The sequence below is a fragment of the Phaenicophaeus curvirostris genome, chromosome 3 (assembly GCF_032191515.1).
Source record: "Phaenicophaeus curvirostris isolate KB17595 chromosome 3, BPBGC_Pcur_1.0, whole genome shotgun sequence".
NCBI lineage: Eukaryota > Metazoa > Chordata > Aves > Cuculiformes > Cuculidae > Phaenicophaeus > Phaenicophaeus curvirostris.
The window spans coordinates 1,413,595-1,433,633 of record NC_091394.1 but is presented as its reverse complement, the minus strand read 5'-3'; the positions used below and the strand labels follow the sequence as shown (position 1 = coordinate 1,433,633).

The following is a 20,039-nucleotide window of genomic DNA, read 5'->3' as shown; positions in this document are numbered from 1 at the left end:
CAAGATGAAATATGCCAGTGGAAACTTTTACAGCAGATAAGACCCACAAAACCTCATACTTTCATCACCTGCCTTCATCTTGCACAGATCCAAACAAAAACTGTGAGCAAAAATCAGACTTACCTTCTGAATTGTTATGATTCCCTCCTGAGTGTCTTTGTCAACAGAGATTTTGAATACTCCCAAACCATCACCATCCACAATCTTATATTCCATTTCAGCATTAGGTCCCACATCTGCATCTGCCGCTTTTATTCTGGCCACCACAGAAGCCACTGGCAAAGACTCTGGTACATTATACTGATAGGACCCTGTGAAATTTAAAAATGTAACGAATTCAGAGGACTTCTAGGACTGTAGGCTAAAAAAACCCCAACCTTCTTAAAATCTACCTTCCTTTAAATTATGTACTTCAAAATTTCTTGGGCTACCAGAATATACTATTCAGTTTAAAATAAATTGCCCTTTTTTTTGCTAGGTTTTCGTTGTGATAGTGTCTACTTTAAGTACTATGGGCATAAGTTTTCCTATGACCAGAGCAGAACAAGGTAAAGATGTAAAAACATAATTTAAAACTTAAATGGAAACCACAAAGTGAATGCCTCCTATAGAGTTCCAATGCAGAAAATACTTTGTTTTCCAAAAATGATAAAAAGCAGGTACGGCAAATAATATCAATATAAACTCATATTATTTTATAACTCTATACCTTGATTAGGCAGTTTGTAATCTGAACATGACTAGAATCTGATATATATAAATGTCTTTAACAGTAACTGCACCATCTGCATTCTTGAAAATTCCAACTTTTTCATTGCAGTAGAAAATGATATATATATGCTGTCAAAAGGGTATCTGAGTGCACTCTGCAGCCAATAACAACCTCACCTTCAAGAATAACTTCTGGTATTCTATTATTATTTCAAGCAGTTGGTGGCTTGAAATAACAGGAAACCTATTATGTACAGATCTATTTTTCATATCACTTGAGGTGAGGTTTGAGTAGATGTGAACTGTTCCTTGCATTGTTTCAATTTTACTTAGCAAGTTTTTTTTGTTTTTTTTTTAAAAAAAGCACCCTAGACAGAATGCTATTAATAAACTGAGCTCTTCAGGTTTGAGTGTACAACTGTGTACTCATTTCTTTGGTTAAGGTGAGAGCCACCTTGTTCAAAGAAAGAAAATGGATGGAAGATGACTTTTGGTCTCTTTTGTGACTAGCTCCTTAGAAAACTATATGCACAAGAGTAATCCTGATAAAATACTAAACGAATATGAAGGATTAAGAGTCAAGTTAAAGAATTATGCTTCCTGAAACCCAGCTGGCAAGAGCTAAATATCTGTTAAGGTGTATACCTTTTCTTTCTTTGTATTCATAGTAGTAAATTCATAGGAAGTAAAATACATTAATAAATGCATCTGTTGTACATCACCCCATTTCAACTAATCTGAAACATATTAGGTAAAAAAGATTATCCCAACACATTAATAGTAGTTCTAGTAGGAGTAATGATAATAATGTGTCCTGCTGTCAGTAATTATCAAAGTACTTAACAGGGAAGGGGAGCACTTTTACTCTGTTTAGAAATAGTATGAGGTGTAAAGAAAATAAAAATGTTTAGAAATAATACTACAAGTCATATTTTTACAAAGTTACTCACGTCGTGGAAAGCGGGGTGGGTTGTCATTAACATCAGTCAAGGTGACAGTTACAGACGTAGTCCCTGATAATCCACCGTTCTGCCCAACCATGTCCTTCGCTTGGATAACTAGCAGGTACTGGTCCTTCGCTTCTCTATCCATATTAGGAAGGGCAGTCTTGATAACACCTGCATTAAGAGAAAATATGTCACAGTTGCACAAGGAAACAAGATACCATGAAAGCTAAGTTTGCCTTTAACAGTGGATTAATGGTTGCAGTAAGAGAGGAGTGATTTAATTTCAACCCTAATAGCACAGTTTTTGACTCAGAGCTCAACTGACATACTACACGCTTATTTTAAGTACTCACCAAAACCCACCAATTTTTGTTTAGCACTAAATTCTCTGGTTAATGCCATGCATGACTGTGCTTCCCAAATGTCTTCTCCCTGAACTACAGACTTAGTTATGTCTTGGGTAATGCTCCCTTCCCTGGAAGATGTCATCTTCTGTGTTTGATTTCCCATTCTTTTAGAGCTAGGAAGAATAGATTATTCTGCATTCATTTTTAAGATGCCAAGATTAACTTCACAGTGCCTTGAACAGTCATTGGCCATATTAACTCCTGCTAATATTGATATCACGCGACTCTCCACATAGATAAGAACTTATCTTATTTTACCATATATTTGCTTTAACAATAGCCACTTTTAATTGAGACATATTTTAGTAATGGAAATGTTGTAATATCTGAAGAAGTTTTTGTTATATCCATCTAATGATCTGCATTTGTAATTAATTGATTTGAAATGAAAAGCAGAAGAAAGCTCCACGTTTCATCTTTTCAGTTCTGTTGATATAGATCAGAAAATAAATATGCCTTCTCAAAACGTGATGACTTTATGAATATTTCATGCTCAGTACACAGTACAGCTGCTAACTCTGATTTCCAGAAACGCAGCCACTTACTCCACAAGCACTTAGCGTCAGCAGCAAAGGAAACATAAAAAAACTAAATAAAGGAGAGGTACACTGGGGTGCATATCTCCTCATGTGATATTTGTTGAATGTTTAGTTAGAGTTTTATACCTTTCTTCCCTTATGAATGCAGGACTAGCCATTTATTTCACAAACAGACTGGCACTATTTCACCCATTTTATTTACAAGACACATTAAAATACAATTAATATGCAATTTCATAATGTTATTGTTTCTATATTTTTTTTTCTGGTCTGCTTCTTTTTTCTACCATAGTTAAATTGCCAGGCAATGTTAACCAATCATTTGGAAGAGAATTATCACATGCACAGAGAATGTGAGTATCACATCAAAGTGAAAATGTGTGCAAACATTTCACTCTGAATCTTTAAAGATTTTGAGTTAGTAGAAACTAACATATTATTGTTTAAGGGCAGTCTGCAGTCTTTATGATAATATATATTGTACATAAATATACATGGAAAGAAAGAAGGAGAGAGAAAGAGAACCACTGTAAATCATGCTCATTGGAGGGGAAGAAAATGTCATATATCTCTACTGAGGATGGACCTGCTGCAATATGAAGATAATTACAATACTTATTTCTGCAAAGTTAGTAGTTGTTAAATACAGTGTGAACTTTTGGCCATAGCATTGAGATTCAGGTCTGATTCACCTCATGGGAGATAATAACTCTTCTCCATGTTGGTGTAAGTGAAGGCTGAGGCATTAAACTGAACTGAGCAGAGCAAGAATCTATTTTCAGTAGATACAGTAGAATGAGCAACGTTTATTAAATTTACAAAGAATTAAAGGCTGCATCTTGCTTTGGCTTAAAATAGTCACAAAATTTCATTTTAAAAAATTGTAAAAAAAAAAGTTACAACAGTAATTTGGTTTGAAAGTGGCAGCAAAGTGTTGTATCAGATAAAGATAGGAAGCATTGTGCTTTCTTCTTCAAACTCATAAAGATACATTTCCCACAAAAAAACTTCAGTCAAAAGAAGTAGAAGGAAGAGGTGATCATACTGTAAATCTATGCCCAAGGAAACCTGGTTATGCAACATTCAGATATTTTGAAAACAAACATCTGCAAAAAAACTTGTTCACAACATTTTTAAAGTTTCATTGATCAGAAAGACAGCAACAGGCAGCAGACCAGAGAACTGGTAGATTGCCAAGAAGATAAATATGCCCATTCTAGTAATGCCTGCTTACCACATAGCTCAGATGTGCGGTTTTCATAATCTGTTCTGAAGAATAAAAAACCAAAAGATCAACAAAATCCAAATGTATTAAATTAACAAAGACACCACACTAGTAAGATCCTAGCAAGTTATAATGCACGTTTTATTTTTTCTCAGCATTACGGCAGAGGTTTTATGGGAAGTTACCAGTTTTTGGCTCCACGGAAAAGTAAGGTTGTCCTTGCAATATGCTGTAAACCACTCTAGCGCTGTTGCCGTAAGTAGGATCATCTGCATCAGTGGCTGTCACCTGAACCACAGAAGTACCTGCAAAATATTTAAGGGACTGTGTACATAATAAATCCAGACATCTGAACTAACCTTACACAACATGCTGTGCCAATATGTACCTGGAACAGTATGAGGTAGCTTTTTCCAGAACTGTTCATCATTTCCATGCTGATTCAGGTTAAAGTATAAGGTCCACTTTGTAAATTAGTATTATCAGCTGTCACACAGTACTGCCTTCCCAAACAGTCTCAGCCTTTGACTCACAGCAATAAAAAATATCTTTTATAAGAGATGGCTGAAGAGGTTCTGTTTCAGCTCAGAGAAAAACTGCCGAGAGCCGTCTCTAAATTCCTTTTAAAATACTTAACTCCTTCAATAATCTGCAATACTTTAGTACCAGTTGTGGTAATAAACTGGTGCATAAACATTCCTTGAGCAACAAATGTCTCTATGTTGACCAGAATAAGAAAGCAAGATGTCTGACTCTTTAGTAAGAAGGGTATTTTTTTTTGAAGGTCTCATTCTGCATCCAGTTTCTATTCACATTATGTTCTCTGTATCAATTTTGTTTTGTACAAGTTTCCATGATGTGCACTGAGAGCAGAATAAAGGAACATTTGGGAGCTAGGGCATTGGCCATGGTCAGACACACTCTGATAGCCAGAAAGGTTTATTTTTCCTCACTAGCAGACTGCCTGGAACATCAAGACCTTCCACTGAACAGCCCAGGGACCCAATTGGAGGTTAGGCTGAAAATTAGTATTATAGCAATTTGGCGGATGCCCAGCAAAGGTCTTCTACAGAGGACCAGATTTCTTCAAAGAGCATTAGAGAAAACCATTCATTAAAGCATGAACACACTATAATGTGAAAATGAGAGCAGCAAGTCTAGAATTCACTCTTTAAGAACAAACCGCAAGAGCAAGCATCAAGGGTGACCTTAACATAAGTTGCATTCTGGTCAGTTTCATTTGAATCTTTTTTAGGAAACACATGGGAGAAATCTCTGAAATTCTTCATGTCTGGAATAGTATGTCCCCCATCCATTTTCCTCAGGTTTTCAATTCTCAGTTAAGTAGAGGATCATAAACGGGTCTTTGAAACAGGCTGAAGGTTTGGAGAAAGAGAGGATTAAGTGCAGCCCTTTATAAAACGGTACAGATTACAAAGGATGAGACCGGCTTGAATGAATTCTGACCAGAAATGATCATTCATAAGATAACTTTATTCACTGAAGTTATGGCCTAGCTAATCCACATTCTAGATCTCACTTCCTGAAGTATCCGTGACAAAGTATTACGATCACAATTCTATTTTAAATGCAATTTTTCTCTCTTGTGGACTGTCTAATATTTTTGGATAGGGAAAAGGTTATTCTCAACCTAAAATTTCACATGCAACTATTAAGTAGACGGAAAGTTTAAGAAGAAAATTGGTAGTTAATCCATCAAGTCATTTATCAGCTATGGGACTTAAAATACATCAATTTTCTGTTCACCAGTAACCAAGAGCTTTGATTCAATATGTCAAACTGATTTTACAGGTTACTCTATAACGTAATTTCATACTGAGATCTATTTTAAACTTGCCACAGTCTCTCCAGCTTTTTTGTACAAGGGTAACATAACGACTATTTGACATCCTGTGTTCTTTGTGCAAGCCAGGCTTACCGCATTTACAAAATCTCTAAGCCCTGCCAATGAAGCTTACAATGTCTGCAAATATTGGCAAAAGTGCTTATAAACCTCACAGACAGTTACGTCTGTATCTTGCTCTCACTGCTTTCAAGGACTCTAGTCCAAAACAAGAACAAAGAAATTACAGGCTCTGCAATCTCAACACAGACATTTTGGAAATCCTGCAAGCTTAGAAGTGCTTGTTTGCTGTAAAAATCTATTGATGTAGCAAACAAACCCTCTACATACCATGAGATGAATAAAGTCAGTATCTGAATCTAATTGGCTCTCTACTAAAACAAAGATTTGCCCATTCAAACACATAGATACTTTAGAAATAGGATTTGTGGTAGAATGTCTGACACCAAATCTTTCTGCACTCATCCCACTTGAACATAATCAACAACTAAAAAACAGTGATACTTTTCTAGTTCCTTTGTACTAATCAGCTTCCTTCAAACTTCATAGGGGAAAGAACTTTTAGAAGAACTGCTGCTGTCATTTACCAGTTGCACATGAAAACTCTGAGATTCTAGAAGTTCCATGACAAGATAGGAGATTCCTCAAGAAGTATTTTTTAAAAAGAATATGTGAGCTACCATAAGGAATGCTAACTATGTAAAAAGACCTACATGCAGGAAAACAGTTCAAGGAAAAATAATGCATGGAAAGACCAGTATGTGAAGATTTCCAGAGATCTTCCCAGAGGGAGCGCATTTCTCTTGAAAAACAGGAACTCCTTCAGAAGACTGCCACTGCTACACAGAGCTGTCCTAATTTTTCTTGCAATGGATTGATGTCAAATCCATATGCTTATTTTCTTTAAAAAATTGTAAGCAAAAAAGCTCTATGGATATTCATGGATACTCAATAAATCTACAGGTTTATAAAAAATGGATAGCTGCATCGTAGTTCCAACTACATCATCTTACAAAAAGAGAATTTGTGGTCCTGCACTAAAATTGTTTTCACAGAATCACAGAATAACCAGGTTGGAAGAGACCCACCGGATCACCGAGTCCAACCGTTCCTACCAAACACTAAACCATATCCCTCAGCACCTCATCCACCCGTGCCTTAAACACCTCCAGGGAAGGTGACTCAACCACCTCCCTGGGCAGCCTCTGCCAGGGACCAATCACCCTTTCTGTAAAGAATTTTTTCCTAACGTCTAGCCTAAACCTCCCCTGGCGGAGCTTGAGGCCATTCCCTCTTGTCCTGTCCCCTGTCACTTGGGAGAAGAGGCCAGCACCCTCCTCTCCACAACCTCCTTTCAGGTAGTTGCAGAGAGCAATGAGGTCTCCCCTCAGCCTCCTCTTCTCCAGGCTAAACACCCCCAGCTCTCTCAGCCGCTCCTCATAAGGCCTGTTCTCCAGCCCCCTCACCAGCTTTGTTGCTCTTCTCTGGACTCTCTCCAGAGCCTCAACATCCTTCTTGTGGTGAGGGGCCCAGAACTGAACACAGTATTCGAGGAGCGGTCTCACCAGTGCCGAGTACAGAGGGAGGAGAACCTCCCTGGACCTGCTGGTCACGCCGTTTCTGATCCAAGCCAAGATGCCATTGGCCTTCTTGGCCACCTGGGCCACTGCTGGCTCATGTTCAGTCGCTGTCAACCAACACCCCCAGGTCCCTCTCCTCCAGGCAGCTTTCTAGACAGACTTCTCCCAGTCTGTAGCACTGCATAGGGTTGTTGTGCCCCAAGTGCAGGACCCGGCATTTGGCCTTGTTAAACCTCATGCCGTTGGACTCAGCCCAGCGGTCCAGCCTGTTCAGATCCCTTTGGAGCCTCCCGACCCTCCAGCAGATCGACACTTCCACCCAGCTTAGTGTCGTCCGCAAACTTGCTAAGGGTGCACTCGATGCCCTCATCCAGATCATTGATGAAGACATTGAACAGGGCTGGACCCAGCACTGAGCCCTGGGGAACCCCACTTGTCACTGGCCTCCAGCTGGAGTTAACTCCATCTCCCACCACTCTCTGGGCCCTCCAGCCAACCAGTTTTCCACCCAGGAGAGTGTGCGCCTGTCCAGGCCAGAGGTGACAGTTTCTCAAGCAGAATGCTGTGAGAAACTGTGTCAAAGGCTTTGCTGAAGTCCAGGAAGATCCATCCACAGCCTTTCCCTCATCCAGTAGCCGGGTCACTTTGTCATAGAAGGCGATCAGGTTAGTCTGGCAAGACCTGCCTTTTGTGAACCCATGTTGACTGGGCCTGATCACCCGGTTCTCTTGCATGTGCTTCATGATAGCACTCAAGATCACCTGTTCCATGACTTTCCCTGGCACTGAGGTCAGACTGACAGGCCTGTAGTTTCCTGGGTCCTCCCTGCGGCCCTTTTTGTAGATGGGCACAACATCAGCCAGCCTCCAGTCCAGTGGGACTTCCCCAGTCTTCCAGGACTGTTGGAAGATGATGGAAAGGGGTTTGGCCAGCACATCCGCCAGCTCCTTCAGTACCCTAGGGTGAATCCCGTCCGGACCCATAGACTTGTGACTGTCCAGTCGGGCTAGCAAGTCTCTGACCACCTCCTCTTGGATCATGGGAGCCTCATTTTGCTCCTCTAGCTCCTGGGTTTGTACACAGGCGGAACGACCCTCCTTACGACTAAAGACTGAGGCAAAGAAGGCATTAAGTACCTCAGCCTTTTCCTCATCCCCTGTTACTGTTGTCCCTTCTGTGTCCAATAGGGACTGTATGGTCTCCCTAGTCCGCCTTTTATTATTTATATATTTGTAGAAAGATTTTTTGTTATCTTTCACTGACTTGGCCAATCCAATTTCTAGCTGAGCCTTAGCCCTTCTGATTTTTTCCCTACACAATCTCACTTCCCTCCTGTAGTCGACCCAAGAGGCCTGTCCCTTCTTCCAGAGGCCATAAACATTTCTTTTCTTCTTGATATCCCTCAAGATCTCTCTATTCAACCAAGCTGGCTTTCTCCCCTGCCGGCTTTTTTTCCGGACCACAGGGATGGCTTTCATTTTCCTTCTATTCCTGAATACTTTATCCTACCTCATTACACAGACAGTGAGCTGTCATACACGCAGACAAGATTAGGATTTACAGGTAAAATGGGACAGTCAACAAACAGCACCACACCTCCACTCCATCCAGCAAAGTGTGTCCCCCAGTAAATCTTGTTTATGGCAAGAGCCCTAGACTGCAGGTGCAAACAGGACACCGACCTTACTCCAAACTTTCATTCGTGACTTGCTATAACCTGTAGCTTCTCAGCTACAACTTTAAATATTTCTTGCAGCTTGAGTATCTGGTTTTTGTTGAAAAAATAAAGAGAGGCTGTTTATTGAAAAAAGCATCTTTCTGTCTCAGATGTGGATTCCTCTACAATTATTTTTTACTACAGTTATGGCTTTGTAACAAAGCTTGAATATCGATTCATTAAAAAGAATGTAGTAACCTCATAAACTTTTTCAGCAACTGCAGTAAATACTGAGGGAAAATCCATGCTGCTAATCAAAGGGTGTTCCGCACACATCTTTATTGATATTAGCAAATAACACATTGAATTTTTTATGTCTGGCACAGATTTGTGGGGTTTGTTTCTAGAACATTTAAGTTAACATCTTAACCTAACCTTTCACAGATATTGGTAGTTATTACAGAATTGCCATAAACTGAGAACTTGACCTATTTAAGTTCTGATATCAGAGCAAAAGGAAAGGAGGAGTTTTACCAAAGAGGACTTCGAATTTAGAATATTATTTTTACTTTAATTTATCAAAGTCAATGCCCAGCAGTGTTTCCAATGTTGCAGAGACCAACCATTTCTGTGACAGGGTCAGATAAAGGTGAACCTGTTGCTGAAGTTTATTTTGAGTTGGAGAACCTTCAAAGGGATCTGTTTTAATTATCCAAGTTTGCTGTTTCAGAAATTTCTGCACAGAGCTTTTTTAAAAAGCTTGCTGGTAACCATCCCTTGCATAACCATCCCTTAGGTTAAGGGTTGTAGTTTTCCAAGCTTTGTAGTTAATTTGGGTTTATAATCCTGTGGTCTCTTTAATTTTGTTTAATATTCAATTATAAAAGCTTGTCAAGGAAATAATTTTAAACAAAATAGGAGAGAGATACTTTGTTTGTCCTTAATATTTCATGAATCCTCTAGGTGACTAATTAAAAAATGTGTTATGTGAATAAACTATAAAATCATAGAATCACCAGGTTGGAAAAGACCTCTTGGATCACCTAGTCCAACCATTCCTATCTGCCACTAAACCATGTCCCGCAGCACCTCGTCCACCCGTGCCTTAAACCCCTCCAGGGAAGGTGACTCAACCCCCTCCCTGGGCAGCCTCTGCCAGGGACCAAGGACCCTTTCTGTGAAAAATTTATTTCTGATATCTAGTGTGAACCTCTCTTGGTGGAGCTTGAGGCCATTCTCCCTTGTCCTGTCCTCTGCCACTTGGGAGAAGAGGCCAGCACCCTCCTCTCCACAACCTCCTTTCAGGGAGTTGTAGAGAGCAATGAGGTCTCCCCTCAGCCTCCTCTTCTCCAGGCTAAACACCCCCAGCTCTCTCAGCCGCTCCTCATAAGGCCTGTTCTCCAGCCCCTTCACCAGCTTCGTTGCTCTTCTCTGGACTCGCTCCAGAGCCTCAACATCCTTCTTGTGGTGAGGGGCCAGAACTGAACACAGGATTCGAGGAGCGGTCTCACCAGTGCCGAGCCCAGAGGGAGAGGAACCTCCCTGGACCTGCTGGCCACGCCGTTTCTGATCCAAGCCAAGATGCCATCGGCCTTCTTGGCCACCTGGGCCACTGCTGGCTCATGTTCAGTCGCTGTCAACCAACACCCCCAGGTCCCTCTCCTCCAGGCAGCTTTCTAGACAGACTTCTCCTAGTCTGTAGCTGCTCAGGGTTGTTGTGCCCCAAGTGCAGGACCCGGCATTTGGCCTTGTTAAACCTCATCCCATTGGTCTCAGCCCATCAATCCACACTGTTCAGATCCCTTTGGAGCCTCCCGACCCTCCAGCAGATTGACCCAGCTTAGTATCATCTGCAAACTTGCTAAGGGTGCACTCGATGCCTTCATCCAGGTCATTGATAAAGACATTGAACAGGGCTGGACCCAGCACTGAGCCCTGGGGAACCCCACTTGTCACTGGCCTCCAGCCGGAGTTAACTCCATTTCCCACCACTCTCTGGGCCCTCCAGCCAACCAGTTTTCCACCCAGGAGAGTGTGCGCCTGTCCAGGACAGAGGTGACAGTTTCTGAAGCAGAATGCTGGGAGAAACTGTGTCAAAGGCTTTGCTGAAGTCCAGGAAGATCCATCCACAGCCTTTCCCTCATCCAGCAGCCGAATCACTATGTCATAGAAGGTCACACTATGAATCAGTGCGACTATGTAAGACAAGTGCCACACAGGCAAACTCAGGGTAATCTTAAATTCAGTAACAATTCAGTATTTGGTAGTTGTGTGATACAAACTACGAAGATATTGAAAAGGTATATTTACAGGAAATTCATGAAGCTGAAACTGCTCTTAGTCAACACAAACCCCAGGGAGAACACGTCTCAGACCATAATTTTGCACAATATTCCACCTAAGTTGAATATATATTTGTTGCTGCAGTCCATATGGGAGAGAATTTTTTTCAGTCATTTATGTGGTAAAGATTTATCAAAATATGCAAAAGCAGGTAATTTTGAAAAATAGTCCTGTGTTCTCCACTACACACTGAGCACTCCCCACAGATTGATTCCCAATGTATTTTTGGAACAAATGGAGCAAGGGTGAGGAGTAGAGGTGTGGATTTGTGTGTTTAGGTAAACCTCATGTATCTGTACTAGTTGTCAATATGCCAATATATGACAAGACAGAGGTAACTTATGCAAAAGGGTAATGTGGAGATACTGTTCTTCAGGGCACAGGGCAAAAGAGCAAATATCCAATCATTTCTGGATGCTACAGTTCACTTAAGTAACCTAATTCTAAAATAAAACAGTAATCTTTAAAAGATATAAATATTATTTTTACAGAACATATTTTTGAAGTGCTGAGTATTTAGGTTTTACAGTCCCAGATGATCTGATAATCTGCTTTTTCAAAGTGCAGCAGTAAAAAATTCTCTGCAATGTATCATGACTTCATCTCCTCCCTGACACTCCTCAAAAGCTGTGGTGCCCATCTTTCTTTCCAAGGCTACGATGACCTCTCTAACCATCCACAATGTTTGGGTGACAATGAAGAAGTGCCAAGTATCAAATGAGAAAAACTGTCTACGCTTACTGCTTAGTAAAATAAATAAATAGAAAATTCATTAGCAATGTTTTACTTATCTTCTATTGGATCCTAAGCTGAGTTTCAATATAAAATTAATGTTGACTAATGACTGCTGCAGAGCGCTTAGGCAGGGAAGATTATTTTTTTCACTCTAGCTCTAATTTAGAGGCATTGTTTAACGTCTCAACCCATACAAAATGCTATTGAGGACGTGGTAGCAAATTCTAGAATGGCAGTCTGCTGTAAGGGTACCAAATCTTGATATAGTTTAAAAGTCAAGTAACGAAAATCCTAATTTCAATCACCACATAGCTCTCTTATCATTCTCATACACGTATTCCCACTGAAGCAGATGAAATTGTCCTGCTGTTTCAGCTTCATGCTTGCATTTATAATCTCAGGAAAAAGTAAAATGCAACAAAATGTCCCTGGCCAAACTCCTATTTGGTCTGAATCAGGCAGCTTTCAAAAGAACAGTGGCACATGACAACAGATGAGCATTCGGTCTCTTTAAAATTTTGATATAGAGGATTTGATGTTGAAATTCTTCCCTAATTCAAACTCAAAGAAAAAATAGCATTTCTACTTTTCCAACAGAGAGTATGAAGACTCAAAAATCCATTCTTCTGTCATTCCACTGGAATTTTGAAACTGTCTCAAGTTGTACACCAGTCCCTGCTGCTTGCATTTATTTCCCACAGAGACAGATTTCAGTACTGGAAAAGATATACAGTAAACTGTTACAGATATATGCAACTCTTACCAAAAAGAATTTGGTATGCACTAGCAGGAATTTGAAGAACTTGTTAGGAATGGACTTTATCTGAACAAAATGATACATTATCACCTCTGAATACCACAGCATAGGTGAGAAACTTATTATTGCTAATGAGAATTATAAAACAAAGCCTCTGGGCACTGGAATGAGAAATACACCATAAAATGCTTATCTCAGTCCCTGCATAGCTATTTGAATTTCACAACGGTTTTCAACTTCATCTAGAATGTTATTTCCAGTTAAGTCTTGAAATATCTAACTGTCGCAGGTGCCTCATAGATAATTAAGTAGCTTAGTGTGATACAGTAAAAAAATAATGAATTTTTTAAAAAGGCAATAGGAACAGATTTCCCACAACACCAACAATGTCTTTTGCACTTACCCACAGGAGACATCTCGGGAACTCCAGCAGTGTAAGGACCATCCAGAAATTTTGGCTCATTGTCATTGATGTCCTGAATCTTAATGACGAATTCAGATTCTGGTTCCACGGGTTTATTCGTCAGCCTATCTAGTGCTTGTGCTCGGAGCGTGTAGTAGGCCTGCTCTTCTCGATCCAGCCTCTTTGTAGCATGAATATCCCCCGTGTTCTCATCAATAATGAAAATGGAACTTGCCCCTTCGCCTGACAAGATGTATTTGATGGAACCATCTCCTTTATCAACATCAGAGTGAAGCTGGTGAAAAATTGATGAGAGATGAGATTAACTTACAAGACAGTCAGTGACAAGGAGATATGTAAAAATAAGTCTTATGTTGAGCAATAGTACATGAAATTTTATTGTTCTTGGAAAGATAAGCTGAATATTTATTGTGCACAGCATGTGAGGGACCACTAGAATCTGTCAGCTTCCTCTTTTAAGCAAGATCACTTCATTCTTTCATGCAAACAATCTCACTTTTAAATGCATTTGGTATTGTCTTACAGTCTTCTTGTATCAGAGTTCTACATAGCTGCACACATATATACATGCACACATATGGTTACAACCATGACTATTCCTACCTGAATTTAACTAAATTGTTGCTTTCGGCTTATTATCCCACCAGAGGGTGAAATTTGAAACAAATGTCACTATAAACTTAATGTTAGTGTGTGTTTGCTCCTGCACGTGTATGGGAAAAAACATACTGATTTCCTCAGTGTTTACTGTGTAGAGCAGTAAAACTTGTCATATTTTCTGTTATTTAAGTTAAGAAAAATTCAGAGAATGACCAAGAAGTGTCCTAGCACTGCTTCAACTACGCAGCATCGCAAGTCAGGTGTAGTTTCCCTGGGACTGCTAATAGCAGGCACAAACCAAATGCACCCCAGTAGGTCAAAATGTATCTTCCATTAAAAACGCAAGACAGATTTACAGAAAGAAACTGTCTTCCTCGCCATACAAGCTATTTTAAGTTACAGAGCAAGATTCCATAGATTTTGAAGCTCTTTTACATCTAACAAGTCTCACCTTCCAGTTACAGAATGCAGACTCCAACAATTCTCATAGACATTTCAAACTTGTATCAGCAATGTGATTGATGTGGATATCAATGTAACACAAACACACGATGTATTTAATACGGTACAAATGAGAATAACATCAGTAAAATTCAAAGTAATCGCTCAGTTGTTAAAAAGTAAATTGATGAGGACAATGTTAAAGATGTTCAGATTCTTTGTCTCTTATCTACTGTGTACCTGCCCTAACTCCATGTCATGTTGAGTTTGGAGGTAACTCTGTAGTCATTATCGTCATAACTTCTTCCAGTAACATTATTCTTCTCTCAGCTGGGAGTATCACTGAGATAGCAATCACTTTCAGAATACATGCAGAAAATTGCTGTCTCAGGTGTAACTTAGCACAGCTGCAAAACCTTTTCCTATTTCAGTAGGAAAGTATTTGTGATCAGTTTTGAATTTTTCAGCTGGATAAAAAGCTGGTTTATTTCTTACACTTCACTTACACTGTCAGGATATCTCATACTTATGCAATTATAGTGCACTGCCTCTCTCTTTTAAGACAGAATTGGAGTTTGAGCTTTGGACTGGCTCAAAAAACAGAGCTAGGGTGTCTAAACCAGATTAGGTACTTTATTTCAAAATATGGCTTACCCTTATTCAACTGCTACCTAACTGCTAAGATATCTAAGCAAGCCTGAGACTTCTCTGGTGGACTTCCCCAAACATTTAAAGTCCCATTTCTCAGTGCATTTGGTTGCAGTTAATACTGGCACTGTAAGCAGATCAAGGTAAAATGTATCTCACATCCAGGTTCTTTCAAGACCCACAGCACTGCATATTCCTCAGCCCTAGTGTCTGGGGATTTATTCAGTAACCCACACTTCTGTTCATCTCACAAACACGGCATTCTTTTTCAAACTTGACTGGAACAAATACCCATATTCCAAACAAATGAGCAGCGGCCTTTGCAATTAAGAATGCGTTTGCCTTGTGTTTCATTTTGTTTTACTTGGTTTTTTCCTTTTCCTTTCTAAGACCTCCTTCAGGGTACATAAGTCTACGTGATACAAAGTCATTGTGTGGGTTTCCCTCAATAGCTGGATCCTACAGTCTAGACTGAAATGTTGTGCATGACATTACCCAAGAACTGAATCATAGAATCATAGAATCACCAGGTTGGAAGAGACCCACTGGATCATCGAGTCCAACCATTCCCATCAAACACTAACCCATGTCCCTGAGCACCTCGTCCACCCGTGCCTTAAACCCCTCCAGGGAAGGGGACTCAACCCCTTCCCTGGGCAGCCTCTGCCAGGGACCAATGACCCTTTCTGTGAAGAATTTATTTCTGATAGCTAGTATGAACCTCTCCTGGTGGAGCTTGAGGCCATTCCCTCTCGTCCTGTCCCTTGGGAAAAGAGGCCATCACCCTCCTCTCCACAACCTCCTTTCAGGGAGTTGGAGAGAGCAATGAGGTCTCCCCTCAGCCTCCTCTTCTCCAGGCTAAACACCCCCAGCTCTCTCAGCCGCTCCTCTTCTTCTCCAGTCCCTTCACCAGCTTTGTTGCTCTTCTCTGGACTCTCTCCAGAGCTTCAACATCCTTCTTGTGGTGAGGGGCCCAGAACTGAACACAGGATTCGAGGAGCGGTCTCACCAGTGCCGAGTACAGAGGGAGGAGAACCTCCCTGGACCTGCTGGCCACGCCGTTTCTGATCCAAGCCAAGATGCCATTGGCCTTCTTGGCCACCTGGGCCCCTGCTGGCTCATGTTCAGTCGCTGTCAACCAACACCCCCAGGTCCCTCTCCTCCAGGCAGTTTCCAGCCAGACTTCTCCTAGTCTGTAGCTGCTCAGGGTTGTTGTGCCCCAAGTGCAGGACCCGGCATTTGGCCTTGTTAAACCTCCTGCCATTGGTCTCAGCCCAGCGGTCCAGCCTGTTCAGATCCCTTTGGAGCCTCCCGACCCTCCAGCAGATCGACACTTCCACCCAGCTTAGTGTCATCCCCAAACTTGCTAAGGGTGCACTCGATGCCTTCATCCAGATCATTGATGAAGACATTGAACAGGGCTGGACCCAGCACTGAGCCCTGGGGAACCCCACTTGTCACTGGCCTCCAGCTGGAGTTAACTCCATTTACCACCACTCTCTGGGCCCTCCATCCAACCAGTTTTCCACCCAGGAGAGTGTGCGCCTGTCCAGGCCAGAGGTGACAGTTTCTGAAGCAGAACGCTGTGAGAAACTGTGTCAAAGGCTTTGCTGAAGTCCAGGAAGATCCATCCACAGCCTTTCCCTCATCCAGCAGCCGAGTCACTTTGTCATAGAAGGCGATCAGGTTAGTCTGGCAAGACCTGCCTTTTGTGAACCCATGTTGACTGGGCCTGATCACCCGGTTCTCTTGCATGTGCTTCATGATAGCACTCAAGATCACCTGTTCCATGACTTTCCCTGGCACTGAGGTCAGACTGACAGGCCTGTAGTTTCCTGGGTCCTCCCTGCGACCCTTCTTGTAGATGGGCACAACATCAGCCTCCAGTCCAGTGGGACTTCCCCAGTCTTCCAGGACTGTTGGAAGATGATGGAAAGGGGTTTGGCCAGCACATCCACCAGCCCCTTCAATACCCTTGGGTGAATCCCATCCGGCCCCATAGACTTGTGGGTGTCTAGATTCAATGCCTTTTCTTTCTTGAAGTGATTCAGTTTTCTCCGTATCACATATTCTAGCAGAGCACTGGTGATTCTGTGGCAGCTGAGGGTCCTCCATTCTCCTCTGTCCCACCTTTTGTGGCATATTTAAGGATGTGTTGGATAAGAGAAATGCAGATAACACCACTGTACTCGGCAGTTTATCAGACAGAGCAGTTTTATGAAGGTTAGAGATATGCAAGTAGATCCCTTCAGTCAGAGAAGGGAATGGATTCATGTCTCAGCTTGCGGAGAGCAGCATTATGCTCTCTCACAGGGGTGAAGCCAAGCCCATTAGCAAACCAGAGTGTAGCGCTCACACCTCGGTCTCACACTACAGGTCTGTACAGCCACAGCCTTCCTTTCACCTTGCTTTTAGACAATTCACCAGCTCTGTCCTGAGTAACTTTCTAGAAGTGTTTTGAAATAAGAGACCTTCAGAGTGACTCCAGAAGTGTAAATCCTCAAAGATGAACTGAGTAAGGCTTTCAAATCCCAGAGAAAGTAGAAATTACGTAGCTTCAGCATTCCCCACTTGCTTACTCAGTGGCTTACCAATTAACAAATTGTTTTTTAAGGAGTCCCACTCTGAAGTCCATAAATCTCCACATGGATTACACTACAGTGCCTGGTGCCCTGGAGTGAAATGCTGAACAGAAGCCACTTTTTGGAACAATGCCCTGGTAGAAAACTGCTACCACAGGGATTAGGAAAGTGAGTAGCAATGACCTTTCTTACTCCAAAGTAACAAACTTCTTTTAACTGTAATTAAAACTTTGTTCTACTAAGCCCTTAAAAAACAATGATGGCCCATGCTCAAGTTAGTAAAGCACTATTCACTACATATTTAACCCTAGGAAGCTGATAGACCTCAAGATTTAGGTTATCTTTGGAACTATAGCACAATTAATTCTGTGTAAAGCACTGTAAAGAATTTTTTTCAACATTTTAATGTGTATTTTAGCGTCAATCTGAGATAACTATACAATATAAGAGAACAATGTAAAAATAAACTAGGCTGACAGAATTCAGATGTATGTCTGCTGCAGTTTTTACTTCACCTTTATTTCAGTTCCCTCCAATATAATCCTTTCCAAGACTGATCTTCAAACTTATTAATGTAAAACACCACAGCTTTACAACTAGGAACAAAATTTTTTTGAATGCAGCAGTCCTGTATTTTCAGCTCTGCTACCACCAAATGGGACTTCAAAGCTATCTAGTTTAAAATTCTAGGAAGTGAGAAGAAAAATTTTCCTTCTAATGTTGGCTTTAGAAAATACTTTGCACTTTGGGTTTTTTTTCTTTCTCTCCTTTTTCTTTTCCCTGTGTGTGTGTGTGTTTGGTTTTTACCCTTATGTTTGGAAGATGTACATGTAAGAACGAGACCTGGGATTAAGCACATACTGTTATTTCTTCTTGTGACTTATTTGGCAATGATTATATAGAATGATACCAGTACCCAGGACAGTTGTGCTTTACAGGAAGGCATCAGAAAGCACCTACAGCTGTGCCATCTACTAGCTTGTCGATCACTGCTCCCACTTGCAACACATACATCCACATAGAAGACAGAACTGAAGCTCAGTCTATAGCTGCACACAAGGACTAAGGCTTTAAAAGCAGAGAGGATCAAGACAAAGTCAGTTTCAAATTCTTTCTTCAAGAGACATGGAGGATTCAGAGTTTCACTGGGTAAATCTCATTTGATCCCATTGTGGAACAACCCAAATTTTCTCTCAGAAGGGGTTCACAGTAAATATTATGAATAAAATAATTTCTCATTCTTGTGCCCCTTGCAATCTCTTGTGTAAGAAGATGGAAATCTAGACCATAGCCTAGGGAAATAAACCTCATTCCTCCCTCTGCTTTCTGAAAGAGGAATGCTACAGGTAACACTAGTTGCATATTTCAATTAATTCAATCCACTGCTACTTCCATGCAATACCCACAATGGTCACTTTTTGCCCTGGCTTTCAAGAAACCTCATTACCAATAAGAGACTAAAGATCCAGTTATTATATGTGGATCCCATTCCTTCCTTGCTACATTCTACATCCATTTAACCTGAAGAATTTAAGGGCTTTGGTGCTGAGTGTCCCCAGCATCACACCATGTACAAAAAAGAGTGCATGGGAACAGAAAAAGAAAGTAGCAAGCTTCTGGAAAGAGTTTCAGCATTTTAACAGGGGGATAACCTTTGATTTTATATGAAGGTAACAGAGAGCGAACAAATCTAATAAAAAAAGCCACACAAGCTTTGTGGAGGCAGTACTTGTAAGAAGTACAGGGTTTTTTTCTTAGAAGAGAATTTATTGACTGCCCTCTACGCGTCTCTGAAATCATGCTAAAAAGAAGGCATTCATATCTTCTTAGGCCCAACACCTAAAACTCCTCTGAGTTTTAGAAAATGCTTATTTAAATATGTGTGAGAGAAGGAAGCAGTCAGGTCCACTCAGTAGCAAAGGCATTACTACCCGAACTCCTTTAATTAATGTCATTTTGTGCTCACTTAAATTCTTTTGGCCATGCAGCAAGAAAAGCTCAGTATGGAAGGACATTTGTTTTTATCAGTAAGAAGAGGTACTGCACTGCATTAAAAGCAACTTATCTGGCCATCACTGACCTGTTTAAGGTCTGAAAGGTTTGCTATTTCACTGACTCAGTTCTGGAACCCTTAAAGCAGGTGCAATGTTCTTATGCCTCTCTTCTTTTTCCTTCCCCAAAGATCGATCTTTGCAGCTGTTTTTCCCTGTGGCAGCATGGATAATGTTTCACTACAGAGATTCTAGGTGAAGAAAAAAAAGCGTAGGGAGAAAATGAAGAGCTACCGGGTTTTCAGCATCAGCAGGATCAGAGAGGTGATGGTGAGAAAGATACACAGAGCAAACATGAGATGCTTCATACAATCTGTCCCTGAGACCACAAGATATGTGCATTTGTTTGCAGAACAATGGAAAACTTTTCTCAAGGAGGAGTTACCTTGCCTGCACCCCTTCCTTTCTCGCTATGGAAGTAACTAAAAATGGAGGAGTAAAAACTGCCTCCTCATGATTGCTCAGGCACCTATAGCTCTTGGTGATATGGAACAGATGTAGCTTTACTCCTGCCTTCTAACTAGGAGC

General features: G+C 41.0%; 1 protein-coding gene across 1 annotated transcript in view; it reads right to left on the bottom strand.

The window, feature by feature from the left end:
• The window catches only part of LOC138718732 (cadherin-7), a 72,941-nt gene that overhangs the window by 28,029 nt on the left and 24,873 nt on the right, over positions 1-20,039 (bottom strand). Inside the window, exons 2-5 of the mRNA XM_069853257.1 lie at positions 13,169-13,463; positions 4,015-4,134; positions 1,662-1,829; positions 124-311 (exon numbers count right to left, since the gene is read on the bottom strand). Coding sequence (XP_069709358.1) covers positions 124-311; positions 1,662-1,829; positions 4,015-4,134; positions 13,169-13,463 — 771 coding nt within the window. The remainder of the gene's footprint in view (positions 1-123; positions 312-1,661; positions 1,830-4,014; positions 4,135-13,168; positions 13,464-20,039) is intronic.